Source organism: Culex quinquefasciatus, chromosome 3 (genome assembly GCF_015732765.1).
Source record: "Culex quinquefasciatus strain JHB chromosome 3, VPISU_Cqui_1.0_pri_paternal, whole genome shotgun sequence".
Classification (NCBI taxonomy): Eukaryota; Metazoa; Arthropoda; class Insecta; order Diptera; family Culicidae; genus Culex; species Culex quinquefasciatus.
In genome coordinates, this window is record NC_051863.1 from 113006145 (window position 1) to 113029692 (window position 23548).

A 23548-nucleotide genomic window follows, 5' to 3' on the forward strand; every position below is an offset into this window, starting at 1 on the left:
CTGATTTTTTTTTTTTTTTGAAATTATCCAAAATTTAATGTACTTAAACTATTTTTCTACAATTTCAAAAGTACTTCAATTCTCATTTTGCAGATTAAAATTTGAAATTTTCTGTGGACTAGCTAAAACGTCCACGAGAGGACTTTGCCGGCTGTAGCAAAACGAAACTTCTGAAGGCTCCCGGGCAAGCACGGAGCAGGAAGAAATAAAAATTTATATATGCTTGTATCAAAGGAATCATTCAAGATCCACAAACGTGAAGATTTTGCCGGATGTTCCACTTTCTGCTGATACCGCAGGAAACGGTGGATTCTCTTTGGAGGATGGTAAAAAAGTGTATTAAAGCGGTGAGTAATCCACATAAAATTTTAAGTTTGCTTCTAAATTTTCTACTGAAAGATTTTTTTAAACATTTTTAAATCTGTTCTTCTTGAAACAAAGGTAATTGAAATGCCGGTCAAAGGAAGAATTATGCAACGTGTTTGAAAAAGAAACTCTTTCTTATTCCATCCACTCGATCGTGTGTGTTTTTTTGTACCCTTCCTTCAAGCACAGAAAAGATGGTCCAATTGTGGTTCTCGCTTAGAACTCCCCACACTCACATAGTTTTGGGCCAAGATTTCGCTTCATCAATCATTGCAGAGGCGACCAAAGAGACAGCCAGACGACGAACGTCTTTGGCGATGGTGGCCATCAGGAAAAAGTTTTTCTCCGTTCCATTTTCCTCCCCCACAGAGCCCTCGGGCAGCAAACTCTTTACTGTGGGCTCAATAAATGTTGTGCAAGTTTTTCTTTCGGTTTAGCTCTCCGAGTTCGTTTTTGTGCAATGGTGCATCTCCTTTCTGTGCTTTCGTCATGTGACAGCTGCGAATTAAGTTATCTATTTATAAGCTGTTTTCCCCTTTTACCTCAACTTTCGGACTGACGAAGACTTAAGAAGATCTTACCTGATTCCTCAAAATGGTAGCTGGCGAACAGGACCACCACCAGCAGGGCTCCGCAAAACACCATCAAATACCAGATTACGGTCTCGAACGGCAGCAGGAAAGGGTTCCGCATTGTGCTCTGCCGCTTGGGATGTCGGAAGATGAAGCATGGCCTTAATAAAGGAGAAAAGAAGTGAAAGCGAGCGATTCAGCAAAAAATACTTGGCTCCGGAAGAGTCGGGAAGTGTATCAGCTGGCCACTGCTGATGGCACTGATGGCGTTGATATAGTTTCGGCCCTTAGTATACAGAGTTTTAATTCGGTAGAATAAAAAGAGCAGTTAAGAGAAATTAAAGTTGCTGAGTAATAAAACTTTTAAGAAAACAAAAACTTCTTCAAACATTTTTATATTTCACAATTTCAGAAAAAAAAGTTGTTTCAATCAAATGTTGCAAAAGATAAACATTTACAATTACATACCTTCTGGGGCGAAATTTGGCACACATCGCCTCAAATTTCTCGAAGGCGGTACATAAAGTTGTTCATAAAGTGATGTTTGAAAACTTTACTCTAATTCAACAAAGGTTTAACTCTACAACTTTAACAGTTCTAGATTATTTACATGTTTTTAAAACCGCCTTGAGCCAGGGGAATTTAAAAAAACACCTAAAAGCAATACGTGATTTTTTAATTGGACCTTTTCAAGAAAACTAGGAAGTTGATGATGATGAATAGAGGGTATTAAGTAACTTAACATTATAAAAAAAAATCATGTGCTGAATGCAATCAAAACTATCTAAATTTACATGGGGCAAATTGGGACAGTCTCGTTACTGTACAATAATTGATTATTTTTGCTTGGTTTCGAATAGAACATATACTGAACAACTTTTAAGTTTATAAGTGCTCTTAAAACTGCAGTCACTATTTAGACCCGATTCACCCCAGTTAACGGTACTAAGCTCAAATTCTCATTCACGAATTTTCGTGAAAGTCACGGAGTACCAAAATGGATCCTACATATTATCAGAGACAACAATTACTCCTAACAACAAAGATTCACGATAACCAAAAAGAGATACACAAAAAAGCTGTATGAGTTCAAACTTTACAACCCAATCCCCGCCTCTAGGCGGGCTTTGATCTAAAAGTTCACCAAAAATCATCTTTGAATTTTTTAAGGATGAAAACATTTTGCTGAAACATAAAACATATACAAAATTTTGAAGAAATTTATTGAAATTATGTTATTAGAATCATAAAAACTCAGTAGGCGGTGTTCATCGCTTAAATGGGAGCTAAATCGAGAAATTTTGGAGAAAGTGACTTTTCATTTACGAAATTGGGTATATCTCTGCATATATTGAACCAAAATTGATACTTTTTTTTATTGAAATTGTTCAGACAACTGTTTTCTACAATGTGATTGATTCGAAAAATGTTTTAAAATATTTTCGTGTTATATGGCAGAATATTGAAAAAAAATATGTGGAACCTTTTGGGTAATAAATAGCTTTTAAATGAAATATTAAGTTTAGCAATGGTTTAAGCCCTAATTTGTATCCGGGCAATCTGTTGCTGTATTTTTATGACAAATTGTACAAAGAAAAGTTTCCAGCTTGGATGTTGTAGCTATTTCAAAGAAAGCTAGAAATCTGGTAAGTTTGGGTTGGAAACTTATGATTTGAGATCAAATATGTAATTTAGTGTCTCTAGGCACATTCATAAGAAATTTGATGGATATGAACATGAACCCATCGATTTCCATCGACTTTTCTGAAGAAAAATCCTATAAAATCGAAAAAATATCTTTGAAAAAAAGTTGCTCTGACCCGCCGACGAAATATTTTACCGGTCCCCGCAAAATGTCGGGAAAGAGCCCTTCTTTCATGGAGCCAAATATCAGACCTTTGTCTTAAGTTTGTTCTTGGAAACACACCGTGAATGAGACACTTTGATTTTTCTTGATTAAACATTTTAAAATCCAAGGCAATCTTACAAAACATGTAATGGAGGTGATTTTTGGCACAATTTTTGAGTTTTAACTTTATTTAACCAAATAAATAGTGTTATTTATTATAAATATAAAGTTTTTATAGCATGAGCACAAGCATGAGCATGAGAGACCACCCATGGTTGCCCCTCCATTGCTGAACAGAACCGTAATATCGTCGCCATCGTGCTAACTTGTCGTACGTGCATTTTGGGCCAAATTGAGTTAAAAACGCCATTTTGTGCTGCTCACAATGCCTCACCTTTTGACCTTCACAGATCCCCAAAATTCGATTTCAATGCTGAGATATTCAACAAAAACCGAAAAAACTCCGTGCATTTTTGTCACTTTATATATGAAACTAGTTTCAATCTTGTCGTGCTATCTTGTCACTCCATGAAAATTAATGTAAGTGCGACAAAAGGCCAAAGGGATTTCAGGCCAGGAAAGTCAGGATGCGTTTGTCGCACGTACAAGCTAGACTACCGTAAACATTTGTAATTATATCTCGGGACTCCAGCAACCAACTTCAACCAAACTTTGGGACAATGCACAGAATGGTGAGCCAAACAAAACGTGTTTGTTATTGTTTACATTGCGTGCTCTCGTTTTTGAATATTCAAGGTCAAACATTAAAACGCGTTTTTCTCGAAACGTCAAAATGGCGGGTGCGACAAGATAGCACGACGACGTCGATATCCTTTCAGCACTACTGATCATAGGTTTCGACGATCTAGTGGTGTTTCCCTTGTCAACAGCATGTATGAATGCGCTGAAAAGATAAAACACCATGATTGCCAAAACTAGATCAGTTGCGAATAGGTCACAGTCATTGGCCACCAACGGCGCCCGCCATGTCAGTTTGTAGATCTCGATTATAAGGGACGGGAATATTAGTTAGGTTGCTACTAGGGCAGCTGATTTACTCTGTGCTTACACCCCACAAGCGCCAGGAACCTGCAAATTTGTTAGTAACTTAGAGTGTTTGGTCAGGATTCATCATAGAAGATGATGATGCGACCCAAAATCATAGTGTTTGTTGAACGGTATTATATATTATTCTCAAGGCAAGCAATCGGATGCTACGGATGAGACATTTCCCGTTTATCGGTTGTTAAATTTTAAATGAAATTGTTCAATCTTAGACAGCCGGCTGTGGAAAGATAGAACCAAAATCATTTGTAATTAAATGATGAAGGACTTTTAAATTGAGATTTTTTACGAGTTTTGCATGATTGATGTTTAGTGGGGTACTGATTAACGAAGCGAACGACGTGTTACGATGTTTATCGAGCTGAAATGGTATGATAAGGTTTTGCTGTTGTTGCACACCGACGACGAACGCAAAAAGACCCTGCGACCCGACGGAAAGGCATCGCCAATCGGACTCTATAAATATAAGGTTGTTATATAATTCAAATACTTTTAAGTATAACTTTTGTCAATTGAAGTTTTTAATTGGAAAATTTGCAATGATATAACACAAAACATGATGTTAAGCTCGAAAAGTATTTATTTTTGTAGAGTGTCTAAATGTTATAAAAATCATTAAAAGTTGAAAACCAATTGATGACTACTCTACCCTAATGTCACTTTATCAGTGTAAATTGAGGTAAAATTACATCATTCAGGAGGTTATATTCAACCTTCCCATTGTCGCCTAAGCCTCCCAAAATAGCTGATATGGTGACATAAACTCGCTGGTTCTCGGGCTTAACTCAATCAATCGGAACGATTCTTTCAAGGGGTTTCCAGCATCGTGTCAGACAGGTCACTAATCTGGAAGTATATGGATTTTGAGCAAGTAATTCAGTAATTCCTGAATTAAACAGCAATTGATATAATTCCGGAATTAGCAAGTAATTCCGTAGTACCGTAATCTGGGGTGAATCGGGACTACAGTCTGAATAGAGACATCAGTTTTTAGAGCACTTAAAGCTTTTAAATTTGGAAATGGATAGGGCGTCCAAATTTCCCGGGTTTTGAATTTCCCGGGAAACGGGAAAAATATTTTTGAAATCCCGGGAATTCTCGGGATTCCGGGAAATTTTTGAAACACATTTACATTTTTTTCAATCCCGAATAAACGCCTTTTGAATGGATTTTTTTTTTCAAACATCCATATGTTGAATTCACCATCAAACTAAAAAAATATATAAATTTTATATATTGATAATTGTGCTGAAAAGGTCAACTTTCACAAAAAAAACTTTTGCAAAAATACATGTTTTACCAATTAACTTAAATGTATTATACTACCGTTAACTAGGAAAAAAAACGAAATAGATTTTAGAGCAATAAATTTTAAAAACGGTGTTCAGTGAAATTATTTTGTTCTGTTCCTGTTTTAACCAAAGTCATTCAAATCATGCAAAAATGGCTAAATGGCTGTCTTAATTTGTTTCATTTGTCCTGATTATTGGGCCAGAGTTTGATGAAAAATAATTTGATTTGATTTTTTTTTTCAAAATTTTAAATCATAAATATACGTAGCTATCTCAATATTAAAAAAATATAAAAAATCAGATTGAAAATATTTATAGCGCCTAGCATTTTGCAGATCGGTGAACTAAAATTTTAACAGTTTTCCCTACACCAAATTAATTCTATTATATGCCGAATACAAATTATAATGCTTTAAAATTGTTATCGATTATGAGTCATTCAACATTCAACTGTTATTCTATTTCCACAACCAAATCTGAATTTCCTGACCAAAAATTGTTTTTTTTTTTTATTTCGGGAATTCCCGGGACAAATTATTAAATATCCCGGGATTCGGTGATTCCCGGTTTTGGAAAAATCCCGGGAATTTTGTCCCGGGAATTCCCAGGATGGGGGACTAAAAATGGATGTACGGTTAAAACTGCTGTCCCAATTCGCCCCATGTGTCCCGATTGACCCCAGTTTACGGTTATTCGTGTTATTCCATAGTTACTCAGTAATTCGTGTATTTTTCATTAATGCAATTAATTACTGGTAGTTCCTTAAATGGAAAACTGTAGAATGCATTTTGCTTTTGCTTGATGCCTTTTATAATTCTAAGAAGTACAGAGCGGATTAGGAGAATGTCCGCTAATTTGAATGCTCGATAATTCAAATGTATTCCAGTGATGTCAACCATCGCGGCGCTCATTTTTGGTTCGCGGCACATTTTTCGTTTGTGGTGCATTTCAGTTACGGAATTCGACAAAATGGTGTTCGAAGCATTTGTAGAACTCACCAACAGCAACATTTCTTCAGAACATTGTATAGCTGTAAAATTCTTACGCAAAAAGTTACAAGAAGATTTCAGACCTCAGGACCAATGGTTCGCGATGCTTTTGTTTGCCTAACGCATTTTTGGTTGTAACTTTTTTGTATTCATCAAAAATTAACACTATGTTCAGCAAAGTTGTACGATTTGGTGTGTTCTACAAGTTCTTCATACACAACTTTGTCAAATTCCGTAACTGAAAAGTACTACAGAGCAACTTTCTACGAAATCGGCCGATTTCGACCATTTTTATTTTTTGTATTTTTTGATTTGACTCAAACTTTGTGGGGGCCTTCCCTATGACCAAATATGCTATTTTGTGTCATTGGTTCACCCATACAAGTCTCCATACAATTTTGACAGCTGTCCATACAAAAATGGTATGTAAATATTCAAACAGCTGTAACTTTTAAGTGAATTTTCTGATGAATTTGGTGTCTTCGGCAAAGTTGTAGGTATTGTTGAGGACTATTGAAAAAAATAGGTACACGGAAAAAAAAATTTCAAAAAAATGGTCGTAATATTCAATGTTTGGCCCTTTTAAAATGTAAGTCTTGATTTTAAAATTTTCAAAATATTTTTTTCGAAGAGATCGGAAAATTTCACGATTGTTTCATGTATTAACATTGAAAATCGGACCATTAATTGCTGAGATATCGTCATTAGAAAATGGTGGGCTGTTTGGGTGAGACTTAGAAAACTTCAATTTTCTTGTTTCTTTTTCTTTAAGCCGCTGTATCTCAGCAACCAGAGGTCCAATCTTCAATGTCTCTTAGACAATTTTATAGCAAATTTTCTGAACTTTTCAAAAATAATATTTTTAGAAATGGTCACTCATGGTCACTATTTTTAAAAATTGAAAATCTGCAAATATTTCGCTAAAATCAAACTTTCGGTGGCTATATCTAGAAAACGGAGCCCTTTATCAAAAAATATGTATGTACTTTTCGATTGCAAATTCAATTTTGCATTTAAAAATAATGTCAAACTTGTTTTTGCATGAAACTTCGATTTTTTTCCAAAAATCACTATTTTTTCAAAAGTTCATAACTCGGCGGCAGATTTTTTGACCATGTTTCTCTATGGCTCAAAAGTTGCAGATTTTAGTCCCCTAAAACATATCAAAAAATCTCGAAAATCAAAAAATACGTATTTTGGGAAATTGAGTTTTAGTAAAAAAAAAGTTGATAAAAAAATCCTCAATTTTTTTTCCGTGTACCTATTTTTTTCTCAAAAGTCTTCAACAATACCTACAACTTTGCCGAAGACACCAAATTGATCAAAAAATTCACTCAAAAGTTACAGCTGTTTGAATATTTACATACCATTTTTGTATGGACAGCTGCCAAAATTGTATGGAGACTTGTATGGGTGAACCAATGACACAAAATAGCATATTTGGGTATAGGAAAGGCCCCCACAAAGTTTGAGCCAAATCAAAAAATACAAATAAAATCCATTTCCGGTTTTGGTAGAGAATTGCTCCACAAACAAAAAATGTGCCGCGAACCAAAAATGAGCATCACGATGGTTGACATCACTGATGTATTCGAATGAAAAAGCACTCAAACGTTAAAACCAGTTGTCAAACTGATGTCGATGTTTTGAGCATTTGACAGTTGTTAGTCGATCTAATTCAAAAGATTTTTTTAATATGCTGGAAGCTAGGCAGTAATTCCAAGTAATTCTTATTAATTTTGAGTAATTCCGTCCCAAGTAACATTTTTTCCAGGAGCTTCCACAAGAGCTCTTCAAGATAGCTACAGCATAGCAGTTTGGACCGCGGTAGGATAAAATTCTCTTCAAAACTTCTTCAGGAGTTTGGAAGAGTACTTGAAGACAGTTTTATCCTACCGCGGTCCAAACTACTATGCTGTAGCTATCTTGAAGAGCTCTTGTAGAATTCCTGGAAAAAATTACTTGGGTTGTAGCTGATTTCTGAGAAATCAAAGTAATCCGTGACATACTGCCAAAAAAAGCAAAGTAATCCACTTTAACGACCCCGGGTCTTTTGTGGTCTCTGTTGTAAGTTTCTGCTCATTTCTAGGCGTCCGAAAGTTGTGTGTGGTGAGTCACCCAAAACCTCTTTTACGTCACCCAAAACATACTGTCAGTAATCCTGGTAATTCCATTCAGACTGGTCAGTAGGGTGGTCCAAATCCAGGCTTTTTCGGAGCTACCCCCTAAAATCAAAGAATGACCCATCACTAGGCTAAATTCCAAATTTGAGCTCATTCTGACCACGGGAACCCCTCCCTCAAATCGATTGAAGTTTGTATGGGAAAAATCGTCAAAATGTATCGAGAAAAGCAACTGTTTCACTTTTTGAGGGCCTTCATTATATACCTTTGAAGTTTGTATGGGGAAAATCATCAAAATATTTGCAATAGTTAGCCAGTTTTGACCATTTTTCATTGAATTTGGAAACAAATTACCGTATACTGCAGTTTGAATCATTTTAAAATGTTTTGTAAACAAAATTATCAGCTTTTCTAAACGTGCTCAATTTTGGTGGAAATATTTGAAGTTTTTAATTATTTTAAGTGTGAAAAAATAAAATAATTCTAATTTTAAATAAAAGTGCAATAAGTCTGAGTTTGAGGAGTACGACAAAATTTAAAATAAATTTTGCATTGGACTAATGCAAGTTACAAAAAGCTTATCAAGTCTCCTCGCCCTCCCTTACAGTTTTCAATCGGCTTTAGCAAATTTGGTTTATGTAGGTAATATCACGAACAAAACACAAAAATCCTTTATGAATCTCCCACGTTCCATCTAACTCACCTTTCCATGAAGGATCGCGTGGTGTAGCTCACGACCCGGTGCCGTTCCTGGCGAAAAAACATCGGCGACCCACCGAGATCGACCTCCCGCCTGGACAGTGCCCCAATCATCCCGTCGAAGGTTCCGTTCCGCAGATAGCCCCAACTCTTGGTCCGGCGCATGATGAAACTACCAAAATGAGGGTGGGGAAAAGAGGGAAAAATCGGTTTATACAGGGTGTTTGGTTCATGGATGCGGATACTTGGTGGTTGCCTAAAGGACCCCGAAACATGAAAAAAAGTCTTCTACGGTATGGTCGAATTCTCATCCTAAACCGAGTTAAGTAGAATTTACTGTTTTGAGGAGTTTCTACACTAAAATCGATTTATCTCATGATTGTGATCACGAAAAGCTTCGCTTCTGATTTCATGTGAAAGCTGAGTAAATTTCACGATAAAAAATGATTTTTGAAATTTTTTAAACATTAGTTAAGTCTGCCTACAGAGCCTTTACATTTTTTCCTTGCCCTAGTGTTGTTGGTTTTTTGCATTTATTTTGCGTAAATGGCAGGTAAATGGTTTGTTTTATGTATCAAAACGATGCTCCTAGATCCTCTCTACAATTCTCTCTAAATAACCATTTCCCGAATTCTTTTCCTAAAGCCGCTATTTTAATTTTATTGGTGAAAAAAAATCGAAGCCAGAAAACCTGATATGGTACCTTAATAAATCAAACCGACGCCTGACAGAGCATCGCGCAAAGCATACTTGATCAACGCGCGCGCGGCCGCATGTTTGCTGGAAGGAGGGTGACAGTAAGAAAACAAACCACGTGTGCCCATCGCATTGTGGAAAAAAGTTCGTTTCAGAATTGTTTTATTACCGCAGGTATTTTGTCTCGCGTTCTTTTGGCAAACAGGTTAAAACAAAAGTTAAGGGACGGCTATTTAAGGGAAAGAAGGCGTTAATTATTAAAATGAGCTAAGATGCAATAAGTGCGGCATAGGGTCTCGTTGAAGGATTTCCACTGTTGTTCAGTGTGCGGATCGTTTGATCCAACAATAAATAATTAAGCTGATTAAACCAAACATTTTAAAAAATCCCATTGACAATGCAAATAAATGTTCAGTTCGCAGGAAGTAGATACTTTGCTTTTTTAGAGTTCTACTTTTTTTGCATTACAAAAAGGATAAGTTGGATTGTTTCTTGCGTACATAGGACAAAAGCATACATTTCAATCAAGCACCAAATGTTGGCATATCAACACCCTTTTGTTTATTTAAAACTTTTGAAAAGGGTTTTTAATTGAATAGCTCAATCAAGACCTAATTCGGAATGTGATCTTACTTTGATAAAAAATATCGAAAATTTCAAAATAATGGTACATTTATTTATTTTCTGAGAATTTAAGAATTTCAGAATTTAAGAATTTAACAATTTAAGAATTTAAGAATTTAAGAATTTAAGAATTTAAGAATTTAAGAATTTAAGAATTTAAGAATTTAAGAATTTAAGAATTTAAGAATTTAAGAATTTAAGAATTTAAGAATTTAAGAATTTAAGAATTTAAGAATTTAAGAATTTAAGAATTTAAGAATTTAAGAATTTAAGAATTTAAGAATTTAAGAATTTAAGAATTTAAGAATTTAAGAATTTAAGAATTTAAGAATTTAAGAATTTAAGAATTTAAGAATTTAAGAATTTAAGAATTTAAGAATTTAAGAATTTAAGAATTTAAGAATTTAAGAATTTAAGAATTTAAGAATTTAAGAATTTAAGAATTTAAGAATTTAAGAATTTAAGAATTTAAGAATTTAAGAATTTAAGAATTTAAGAATTTAAGAATTTAAGAATTTAAGAATTTAAGAATTTAAGAATTTAAGAATTTAAGAATTTAAGAATTTAAGAATTTAAGAATTTAAGAATTTAAGAATTTAAGAATTTAAGAATTTAAGAATTTAATCGTTTAATCATTTAATCATTTAATCATTTAATCATTTAATCATTTAATCATTTAATTATTTAATCATTTAATCATTTAATCATTTAATCATTTAATCATCATAATTTTTTTTTTTTACCAAAAACATTTCAAATCCATCTATTGGATAGCAAAAGATTTTATTGAAAGAATGTTTAATTCGATAAGAATTCGTGCATGGTGGTTTATCATGAATAAATTAAATAAATAAACACTTCCTTAAATAAATAAAATAAGTAAGCACTTCCTTAAATAACTAAATCAGTTCTTCCAAAAGTTTTTTAGGTTTCTTTAGAAGTTTTGTTATTCTATGCGTGCATTTTTTTATTTACTTTAAAACGAATTGCAATGTTTGAAAATGATTGAAAATATCAATTCACGTTTATAAACAAAAATCTCTCATAAAACGATTTTCAACATGTTATGATTAAAGCACAGAGGTAAGAAACCCTTTCTATTAAATTGGCTGATTTTACATTTTTATCAAATTATGATCACATTCCGAATTAGGTCTTGATTGAGCTAGCCGGGAACCATGGTGTAGGGGTAAGCGTGGTTGCCGCTCACCCAGTCGGCTTGGGTTCGATCCCAGACGGTCCCGGTGGCATTTTTCAGACGAGATTTGTCTGATTGCGCCTTCCATCGGATGGGGAAGTAAATGTTGGCTCCGGTCTAAACTAGAGGTTAGGTCGTTAGCTCAATCCAGATGTAGGAGTCGTCTCCCTGGGTCCTGTTTTGGTGGAGTCGCTGGTAGGCAGTTGGACTCACAATCCAAAGGTCGTCAGTTCGAATCCCGGGGTGGATGGAAGCATAGGTGTAAAAAGAAGTTTGCAATTGCATCAACAATCAAGCCTTCGAATACCTAGTTTCGAGTAGGAATCTCGCAATCAAGAACGCCAAGGCAATGCTGTAGAGCGAATCATTTGAATTTTGATTGAGCTATTCAATTAAAAACCCTTTTCAAAAGTTTTAAATAAACAAAAGGGTGTTGATATGCCAACATTTGGTGCTTGATGGAAATGTATGCTTTTGTCCTATGTACGCAAGAAACAATCCAACTTATCCTTTTGTAATGCAAAAAGTAGAACTCTAAAAAAGCAAAGTATCTACTTCCTGCTAACTGAACATTTATTTGCATTGTCAATGGGATTTTTTAAAATGTTTGGTTTAATCAGCTTAATTATTTATTGTTGGATCAAACGATCCGCACACTGAACAACAGTGGAAATCCTTCAACGAGACCCTATGCCGCACTTATTGCATCTTAGCTCATTTTAATAATTAACGCCTTCTTTCCCTTAAATAGCCGTCCCTTAACTTTTGTTTTAACCTGTTTGCCAAAAGAACGCGAGACAAAATACCTGCGGTAATAAAACAATTCTGAAACGAACTTTTTTCCACAATGCGATGGGCACTAGCCTGTCCCATTTTGAGGTCATATCGAGGAATTTCAGGTGCTCACTTCTTAAATGGTAGATTATGATGTTAGGAACAATGTTTTCTTAGACAAGAAAAAATAATAAAATACTTTCTCGCACCCCCTAGTCGATTTACTGAAAAAAGTCACTTTTTTGAACAAATTTTCTAAAATCGCTTGGAATCAATACAAAAACTGTTTCGATCAGGTGTGTATTATCTTCAAACGATAGGTTTTTGTCCATAGATTAAGATGCACTATCAATATTGGACGAAAATTTAAGTTTTGGACTCTCCCAGGCGGATTTGTGTCGAAAAAATCGCATTTTTCGAAACTTTTTCAGAAATGTTCATTTAATTTAGGTAGCCTATTTTTCCCAGTAAAACCAATACGTGCAGCTTGTAGGAAATTTCATGGCGAACATTTTTCTCTGAGAAAATGCAATTTCGACACTCCAGAGCCGAGATATTTGAGTTTTAGTGAGGAAAAAGTGCCAATTTTCAAAATTTCTCAGAATTCTGAAGCAAGGCCTACTAATTACACGATGTAGCAAGCATATGTCTCAAAGGTCAGGGTATGCTTTTTATAGTAATTTTGGCCGCTGAATCCGAATCTGAAATCAAATTTCGTGCAAACAGTGATGTTTTGGAGCTACACCCTTTTGGAATGTTATTTGCGTGTTTAAGAGGTAGTTTTTGTAAATATTGCTCGGTTTGTTGTCGTATCAAGGTGCTCCGATTTGGATGAAACTTTCAGCGTTTGTTTGTCTATACATGAGATGAACTCATGCCAGTTTGGAGTTTGAATTTTCCGAGGATTTCGAATATGACAAAAGTGAGACTAAACAACAGGACAATAACTAACATTGTAAAATGTTTGTTATAGAAAAATCGAAAAACTATGAGAAAAACTGCGATTGGCCAAAAGTTATTACCGTAGGCTTATAGTCCATGAAATTCCCTAACTTGAACTAAAAGAGTATGGGTGTTGGAGGCTGTTGCAAAAATATATTGAGGTTTAAAAAAACAATTTTTAACAGTAATTTGCAAAAGCTATGAGAAAAGTTAAACCAATCTTGGATGTCTATGGCTCATTTTGAAGTGCTTCAAAAGACCATTCAAATGCATCTAAGATAGTTGAAATTGATGAAGTTTTACTTAAATACGAGCAATTTTAAGATTTTTTATGTTTTTTGGACCTCAATCTTCAATGCCCGTTTTACCCCACTTCCCTTTGTCTTAGAGGGCTCATTTTTGGCATGAGTTTATCTCATGTATAGACAAACAAACGCTGAAAGTTTCATCCAAATCGGAGCACCTCGATACGACTCTAGAACAAACCGAGCAATATTTACAAAAACTGCCTCTTAAACACGCAAATAACATTCCAAAAGGGTGTAGCTCCAAAACATCACTGTTTGCACGAAATTTGATTTCAGATTCGGATTCAGCGGCCAAAATTACTATAAAAGCATACCCTGACCTTTGAGACATGTGCTTGCTACATCGTGTAATTAGTAGGCCTTGCTTCAGAATTCTGAGAAATTTTGAAAATTGGCACTTTTTCCTCACTAAAACTCAAATATCTTGGCTCTGGAGTGTCGAAATTGCATTTTCTCAAAGAGAAAATGTTCGCCATAAAATTTCCTACAAGCTGCACGTATTGGTTTCACTGGGAAAATAGGCTACCCTGAATTAAATGAACATTTCTGAAAAAGTTTCGAAAAATGCGATTTTTTCGACACAAATCCGCCTGGGAGAGTCCAAAACTTAAATTTTCGTCCAATATTGATAGTGCATCTTAATCTATGGACAAAAACCTATCGTTTGAAGATAATACACACCTGATCGAAACAGTTTTTGTATTGATTCCAAGCGATTTTAGAAAATTTGTTCAAAAAAGTGACTTTTTTCAGTAAATCGACTAGGGGGTGCGAGAAAGTATTTTATTATTTTTTCTTGTCTAAGAAAACATTGTTCCTAACATCATAATCTACCATTTAAGAAGTGAGCACCTGAAATTCCTCGACATGACCTCAAAATGGGACAGGCTAATGGGCACACGTGGTTTGTTTTCTTACTGTCACCCTCCTTCCAGCAAACATGCGGCCGCGCGCGCGTTGATCAAGTATGCTTTGCGCGATGCTCTGTCAGGCGTCGGTTTGATTTATTAAGGTACCATATCAGGTTTTCTGGCTTCGATTTTTTCACCAATAAAATTAAAATAGCGGCTTTAGGAAAAGAATTCGGGAAATGGTTATTTAGAGAGAATTGTAGAGAGGATCTAGGAGCATCGTTTTGATACATAAAACAAACCATTTACCTGCCATTTACGCAAAATAAATGCAAAAAACCAACAACACTAGGGCAAGGAAAAAATGTAAAGGCTCTGTAGGCAGACTTAACTAAAGTTTAAAAAATTTCAAAAATCATTTTTTATCGTGAAATTTACTCAGCTTTCACATGAAATCAGAAGCGAAGCTTTTCGTGATCACAATCATGAGATAAATCGATTTTAGTGTAGAAACTCCTCAAAACAGTAAATTCTACTTAACTCGGTTTAGGATGAGAATTCGACCATGCCGTAGAAGACTTTTTTTCATATTTCGGGGTCCTTTAGGCAACCACCAAGTATCCGCATCCATGAACCAAACACCCTGTATATCTCAGTCAGTGCCAGTGTATTTTATTTTATTAGTATCAATTTTTCCCGACTTTTCTTCCATCGAAAACTATCGGGGTAAAAGTGAAAGAAAAATCTCTCGCATGTAAGTGTGTGTATCAGGAAGAAACAGGACAGAGCGATGGGGTCACAGCTGCTGGTGGACATCGTGATGATCGCACATTCAAGTCATCATTATCGTCATAATCATCATCAATCATGTGTGAAAGATGAATGAGCTGCTGCTGCTGGCTTCTGGTGCCTGCCCAGCTGGTGTGTGTTATATGAGAGCTAGGGACCATTCCCCGGGAGCTATAAATAAGATGATGGGACGTTGCAAAAGTTAATGTTGCCACTATATTACTTAATTTGCTGATGTATTAAAGTGGAGTCAATTTTCCATACACTAGAATTTGACTATTTAAAACAAATTTCACCTTATTCAAAACACCTTACAATGTACAATAGCTTATAAGTAATAATTAGTGATATTTTTCAGAGCATTTAACAAATAAAAAAATAAATCAATAAATCAACTTAGCCAAACCACACAAAAAAAGGTGCTCCCTCTCACCTGAAATTGAAGTAATCCCTGATGTAGGACATGAGCCCGAAATTGTACCGGTGGACCGAGTCCAGGTGGGTGTTGTTCGGCGTCGCCAGGTACACCTCGAACGGGATGCCCGGACGCTGCGTAACGACGGTCATTATCTTCAGCTTAAGGCCTCGCATGTCCCGGCGGCGGACAACGGTACTCTGGTGGAACCACACGGTCAACCGGCCACCACCGGCGTTGTCCACGACGTAATTTCCCATGGCGGTTACGTTCAGCTGGCCACCGCTGATGAAGCCGGGGTTCCTGGGAGGGGAGCGCAGACCACGTGGTATGCGGTTAAGGGAACCAGATCAAACGGGTGGAGAGGAGGGGGGGAAAGAGGTAATTAGTTGTTAACTGTGGCGTGGCGAATGACGCTTGGCTTCCGGAGGGCTTATTTCCGGGGAACGAGACGGACGTTAATGCGTGATGTATGTGTGTGCTTGTGTGCATGTAACTCAGATGCCATTAAGGGGCAGTTCTCGGCGACGTCGCCTCTCGGGACAGTTGCCAATCAAGATCAAGCGGATTTGCGAATGCCTTAACTTGTCAGTAATGAGATTACAGTAATTGCGTTGGGTGGCGAGTACAGGGTGCTTTACTATTGATCGTTTGATTGTTAGCCTAAAAGCTACGAAATTTAACTTGATTGCATTCGAGTATTTAAATTACAGTTATAAATTTTTCACAGTGAGCGATTCTCTAGAATTTCGATCATCGACTTTTTGTTATATTTTTTTATTTGACTAAAACATTGTTAGTGATTTTCCAAAAGAAGTTGGCTGTTCGATGTGGTGTCTCTTGTACACTGAATAATGGTTTTTTGCTGATTTTAAATTAACTAAAAATTAATTTATTGAAATAAATGTCTCAAAATCCGTATTTTTTATTATGGAGAATTCTAGAGTTTTTTTATTTCCAACAATCAAAATGTGATTATTGAAACTGATTCAGGTTATTTAAAAACATTTCAAAAGCAAAACATGTAAATGTTGTATGTGTGTGTATGTATGACCTCCATATTTGCAGGAAACTTGGTGCTGGAATCACGGACGAACGGACATGACACCAGGAATAAATTTTCTTCAAATTTCTGAAGCAAACTATCACTTGCGCCATCTACATTCAAGTTGTCGAAGTAGCATCGCGCGATTACGCATGATTTCTCAAAATGTCTTATGCAATAATTAATTAAAACATTTAGCACTAGTATGGTGCTAAAACAGTTTTTTTGGCATTAAGTTTGTCTTTATGACTGTCTATAATTTACCATGTCTACTCAAATTCTCAAAAAAATTATAGAAATGGTATTTTTATATTAATTCATATGACCATTTCAAAAAATTCAAAAAAAAACACGTGGCGCGAAGATTTGAACATAAGCGATCTCTCTTGCGCAGGTTTTCGCCAAGAAGAAGTAAAAGAAAACCTGCTTCACTTTTTGAAACCCCGTGTCATGTCCGTTCGTCCGTGCTGGAATCGAATGTGAGCGCTAGGTGAACAATTCGATCATCTTTTACTCCGTAATCTATACACCCACGTGCATAAGTTTTTTGCTGAGAATTAAAATAATCCCCTATTCCCTCCCAAAGCACTAGAAATTTGTAGCGGATGTAGGAACACCGCTACATAGACGCCCTTGCTCCCATCACGTTATAAAGGAAAAGCAAATCATGAAAATGTTGTACGCACCAAAATAGCAACTGAGTTTTGATTTTTTTTTGTTTTTAAAAGAGTTTTTTTTTAAATAGAAAACTCACCAACTTGTTTTGACTGTGTCCATGACAGTCCATTTCTGATATCATTTCTTTTGGAAAAGTTCAAAAACACTATATGATTTTTTTAAGAAACATTGAAGTTTAGACCACCGGTTTCTGAGATAAAGTGCATAACATAAAAGGAAACAGGAAAATTGAGTTACGTCTAATAAGGCTCTTATAAATCTGTCTTTTAAAAACCGCAAATATTAGTTTATGGGGCTTCCCTTCCTTCAAGATCGGCCCGAAAAATCATGGGGCAAAAATATTTTTACAGAAATCATCCATATGTGCATGGAATTATAAGTGCAAACAATTTGAAATGCATTTTTTACGTTTAAAATCATATTTGGCATGTTTGGAATCGATTAAAATTGTTTTTAATTTTGGAAAACTCCGATTTTTTTACCACAAAAACTTTCTTAAAAAGAAAAAAAATCGTCAGTACCTACTTAGATATTTTGAAAACTTATGATTGCAAAACAACTAGATTGGTGTATAATGCATTTTTAAACACTTTTTAATTTAAAGGTTGAAACTGGCTTAAAAAAAAACAAACCACCCACTTTTACGACCCCCGTACCTTGTGAACTCTATTGCAAGTTTCTGCTCGAACCTAGGAGTTTGGCTTTAATGGGAAGCCCAAACCTCGTGCTACTCAAAAGAACATTCAACGCCAGGGTTCGAACTGATGACCTTTGGATTGCGAATCCAACCGCAAATAATTTGAAACAAATTGATATGTTTACATAAGGGGTTTGCTTTTAAACAGGTACCGGTTTTGATGAAAATTTAAATATTTTTTTTAAATATCATATTTTTTTCAAGTTTAAAGTAATAAATAAACGTGAATACCGTAAATTAGGGTCAATCGGGACACATGGGGCGAATTGGGAATGCCGTTTTAACCATGTTGGAGCACAATATTTTATTTTTGCTGGTTAGTTTCGGTAAGAACAGACTCAGACCAACAAAATGTGTACATCCATTTCCAAATTTAAAAGCTTTATGTGCTCTTATTCACACTGTCCCTATTCACACTGTAGTCTCGATTCGCCCCAGATTACGGTATTATTACTAAGCCTTTTTTTAATAAATAAAATTTTAAAGAAAATATTTAAGGCGCAACGCATTTTGCGGCAAACTTATGTTGATGTATGCCGAATACAAATTACGCTTTATAATTCTTATAGATTATAGATTAGGGACCGTGGTGTAGGGGTAAGCGTGGTTGCCTCTCATCCAGTCGGCCTGGGTTTGATCCCAGAAGGTCCCGGTGGCAAATTTTGAGACGAGATTTGTCTGATCACGCCTTCCGTCGGACGGGGAAGTAAATGTTGGTCCCGGTCTAACCTAGAGGTTAGGTCGTTAGCTCAGTGTAAGAGTCGTCTCCCTGGGTCCTGCCTCGGTGGAGTCGCTGGTAGGCAGTTGGACTAACAATCCAAAGGTCGTCAGTTCGAATCCCGGGGTGGATGGAAGCTAAGGTGTAAAAAGAGGTTTTTCAATTGCCTCAACAATCAAGCCTACGGTCAAGCCAAGGCAATGCTGTAGAGCGAATAATTTGATTTTTTTTTTTTCAATTCTTATAGATGACTAAGTGTTCAACTGTTGATCTATTTCCACAACCAAATCTAAATTTCTAGACCAAAATTTGATTTGTTTTCAATTTCGAGAAATCCCGAGACAAAATATAAAAAAAATCTCGGGATTCGGGAATTTCCGGTTTTGGAAAAATCCAGAGATTTTTGTCTCGGGAATTCCCGGGATGGACGCAACACGTGAAAAACAGACACATTTCGTTTAACTGACATTTCAGAAAATACAATGTATAGAAGTTTTAAATTAGATCGATATTTTGGCATGTTAGTCCGCTGTAACTTTTTTTCAAAGCTAATGTCGTTATGTAATTTCAAAATATCAATGAAAAATACATCTTTGTTTTGTAGAAACTCTAATAATGGCTAAAATAGACATTGTACTCAGTTAATCTTATAACATTTAATTCATAAAATTTATTTGGTGAATACTTCGTGTCAGAAAACATTATTTTATTTACAAATTTCTTGAAAATTTTATGCGTTAAATATTTTGCATTGTTGGCAAAAGCCTTTAAAAAAGGAAAACAAAACTAGTAAAATTAAGCGCACGAGCATAAGGGATACAATAAATCATAGTGAGCAATTCTCTACGAAATCGGTCTTTTTTCTTCAATTTTAATTTTTGTATTTTTTAATCCGACTGAAACTTTTTTGGTGCCTTCGGTATGCCCAAAGAAGCCATTTTGCATCATTAGTTTGTCCATATAATTTTCCATACAAATTTGGCAGCTGTCCATACAAAAATGATGTATGAAAATTCAAAATCTGTATCTTTTGAAGGAATTTTTGATCGATTTGGTGTCTTTGGCAAAGTTGTAGGTATGGATACGGACTACACTGGAAAAAATGATACACGGTAAAAAAATTTGGTGATTTTTTATTTAACTTTTATCACTAAAATTTGATTTGCAAAAACACTATTTTATTTTTTTATTTTTGATATGTTTTAGAGGACATAAAATGCCAACTTTTCAGAAATTTCAGGTTGTGCAAAAATCATTGACCGAGTTATGAATTTTTAATCAATACTGATTTTTAAAAATCGAAATATTGGTCGCAAAATTTTTCAACTTCATTTTTCGATGTAAAATCAAATTTGCAATCAAAAGTACTTCAGTAAAATTTTGATAAAGTGCACCGTTTTCAAGTTAAATCCATATTTAGGTGACTTTTTTGAAAATTGTGGCAGTTTTTCATTTTTTTAAATTAGTGCACATGTTTGCACACTTTTGAAAAAAAAAAAATATTTTTGAAAAGCTGAGAAAATTCTCTATATTTTGCTTCTTCGGACTTTGTTGATACGACCTTTAGTTGGTGAGATATTGCAATGCAAAGGTTTAAAAACAGGAAAATTGATGTTTTCTAAGTCTCACCCAAACAGCCCACCATTTTTTAATGTCGATATCTCAGCAACTAATGGTCCGATTTTCAATGTTAATATATGAAACATTTGTGAAATTTTTCGATCTTTTCGAAAACATTATTTTCAAAATTTTCAAATCAAGTCTAACATTTCAAAAGGGCCAAACTTTCAATATTACGCCCTTTTAAAATGTTAGTCTTGATTTGAAAATTTTGAAAATAATGTTTTCGAAAAGATCGGAAAATTTCACAAATGTTTCATATATTAACATTGAAAATCGGACCATTAGTTGCTGAGATATCGACATTAAAAAATGGTGGGCTGTTTGGGTGAGACTTAGAAAACATCAATTTTCCTGTTTTTAAACCTTTGCATTGCAATATCTCAGCAACTAAAGGTCGTATCAATAAAGTCTGAAGAAGCAAAATATAGAGAATTTTCTCAGCTTTTCAAAAATATTTTTTTTTTTCAAAAGTGTGCAAACATGTGCACTAATTTAAAAAAATGAAAAACTGCCACAATTTTCAAAAAAGTAACCTAAATATGGATTTAACTTGAAAACGGTGCACTTTATCAAAATTTTACTAAAGTACTTTTTGATTGCAAATTTGATTTTACATCGAAAAATGAAGTTGAAAAAATTTTGCGACCAATATTTCGATTTTTTGAAAAAATTAGTATTGATTAAAAAATTCATAACTCGGACAATGATTTTTTGCACAACCTGGAAATTTCTGAAAAGTTGGCATTTTATGTCCTCTAAAACATATCAAAAAATAAAAAAAAATAAAAATAGTGTTTTTTTTTAAATCAAATTTTAAGTGATAAAAAGTTAAATAAAAAAATCACCAAATTTTTTTTACCGTGTATCATTTTTTTCCAGTGTAGTCCGTATCCATACCTACAACTTTGCCAAAGACACCAAATCGATCAAAAAATTCCTTCAAAAGATACAGATTTTGAATTTTCATACATCATTTTTGTATGGACAGCTGCCAAATTTGTATGGAAAATTATATGGACAAACTAATGATGCAAAATGGCTTCTTTGGGCATACCGAAGGCACCAAAAAAGTTTCAGTCGGATTAAAAAATACAAAAAAATCGAATGACCGAAATCCTAGAGAACTGCTCAGTAGAACAATTGAAAAATATAACATGGGTGATCTATACACATATGGTAAAACAGCTTGATACACAATAAGTAGCTTTTCTGCTATCACAATATTATGAAATCAAGCCACACTCTTGCGATACAGAACGTTCGGCTCTATGAATAGTGCATAAACATGAACAATGAATCCACAATGAAGAGTCTACAAAAGGACCGACCACAACACTACCTGCCACCATCTATAGAGGAGGAGTGGTACCTATACTACAACGGGCTGTTCTTTATTGGATTACCAAATATCAAAGAGCGCATAGACCTTCCGGCGCCGGTCACCGTTGGCCGTGGCACCACCGGCCACGCTGGACTCCCGGACCAGTGTTATTTCCGCGTTGATGCTGATGTTCATTGTTTCCAGGCGGTCCAACGTGGTAGTATCTTCATCGCCATCGTCGGAACAGAAGCTGCCGTTGTTCCCACCGCTGACAGCAGGAGGACCACGGCCAAAAAGTGGTGGAACCTGCGACCGCCGCCGGCAATTGCGCCATTGTCCGCGCTGTAATCGATCCGGGCCGGTGCCGTCCGGGGCTTCGTCGTCGTTGGTGGATGATGCTTTTTTATCAATTATCAGCCAGTGGAACGAAGCGTTGAAAAGCTCGTATCGCGAGGCCTGTAAGTTATGGGTGGCAGGTTTTTGGTTAGGACGAGCTTTTGGCCACCGATATTCTAACAGCATCATCATCATAAGTTTGGGTGCTGTGGTTTGGAAGGAACGTTGAAGGGTATTGGTTGCACAAGACTAATTGAAGAGTAGACTTTTGGATAATGTTCACACAAATTCACTCTGCACGGAGAAAAAAGAGTTCCCAAAATCGTGAACAAGCATTCATGAAATTCGGAACCACGAACAAAGTGTTCAAATTCCATGGTACGATTTTGAAAAACGTACCATGGCATTTGAACACTTTGTTCGTGGTTCCCATTTTCATGAACGCTTGTTCACGATTTTGAGAACTCTTTTTTCTCCGTGTGGTAATTGTAGAAACTCAAAAATATTCAACTTTACAATGGTTGTAAACATAATCACAATTATGTCTAAGCTCCTACCTCAAACAGCACTTTATTCGCCCTCGGACAATTCATATCGAGCAGGACAAACTGATGATGAGCAATTAATCCACGCATTAATTGTGCATAATTTCCAAAATTTGAACAATTCAGCTCGTCGTAATCGTCGACACTAACTGCTCTGAGCGTCACATTCCCGCGCATTAATTGCTTTGTCACGATGTTAAACGGTAAAATGTCCTCGCTTACTTCTCGCGAACACGTGAACACTATGCCAAATTTCAACCGTTTATAGTTGGTGATAAATTCGTAAATCAATTTTGAAATATTTTCACCGTTGTTGCCATCGTGAGACAAATCAGCACTAATTGCAAAGAGCAACAGAATGCTCACATTAACTTTAAAGATTAAGCTTATTCGAATCATCATTATTAGTCAGAGACACTACTATTGCAGGAGAAGGCGCAACTTAAACTGTGATTACATTTTCTCACATGAGTGCATATAAAGAAGTTACAAAATACTAAATTATTAACAATTCTTTGATTCCATTGAACTGGTGAGTTTTTCGAAAAACAAAAGTTGATTGATGGGTGACACACAATATTGTCAGATGTGCGAAATTATTCAATGTTGGAAATCATATACCGGAGTGACATTTGAGTAAGCACGATAAGACAATATTGTAACTTTTCTCATGCACTAATAATGGGATTTTCCTTAGGGCTTTCCTTAGGGAGCGTTCTTTTATTACGTAACGCAATAGGGGAGGGGGGTCAGAGGCCGTGTTACGCTCCATACAAAATTTTAAAATTTGTATGGAAATTTTGATACGAGGAGGGGGGGAGGGGTTCTAAAAATCCGTTTTTTTGCGTTACGCAATAAAAGAACGCTCCCTTATGCCTAGTGTGCTAAAGACAAGTGTTCCCTATAATAATTTCATTTAAATTTTAATTATTGAAAACCATACATACAGAAATCCCAAACTCGCATGTTTCGATTAGTTTCACTCTGTCTGAACAACCCATCCATTCCAAGTTCGTCGCCGTCGTGCTAACTT

At 35.4% G+C, this 23548-nt stretch overlaps 1 protein-coding gene across 1 annotated transcript; it reads right to left on the reverse strand.

The window, feature by feature from the left end:
• Positions 1-237: 237 nt before the first annotated feature.
• LOC6042858 lies at positions 238-22948 on the reverse strand. The gene is made up of 6 exons (XM_038261119.1): positions 22528-22948; positions 21717-22090; positions 15571-15855; positions 8960-9127; positions 948-1099; positions 238-314 (listed from the first exon to the last, which is right to left on the reverse strand). The coding sequence occupies exons 1-6, from the start codon at positions 22915-22917 to the stop codon at positions 238-240; spliced, it is 1446 nt and encodes a 481-aa protein (XP_038117047.1). The 5' UTR covers positions 22918-22948.
• Positions 22949-23548: the final 600 nt, after the last annotated feature.

Coding starts and splice junctions, on each gene's coding strand:
- LOC6042858 (XM_038261119.1), bottom strand. CDS start 22,917: ATGATGATTCGAATAAGCTTAATCTTTAAAGTTAATGTGAGCATTCTG. Junction 22,091..22,527: donor CGAATAAAGTGCTGTTTGAG/GTAGGAGCTTAG, acceptor CATAACTTACAG/GCCTCGCGATACGAGCTTTT. Junction 9,128..15,570: donor AGGGATTACTTCAATTTCAG/GTGAGAGGGAGC, acceptor TCATTTTGGTAG/TTTCATCATGCGCCGGACCA.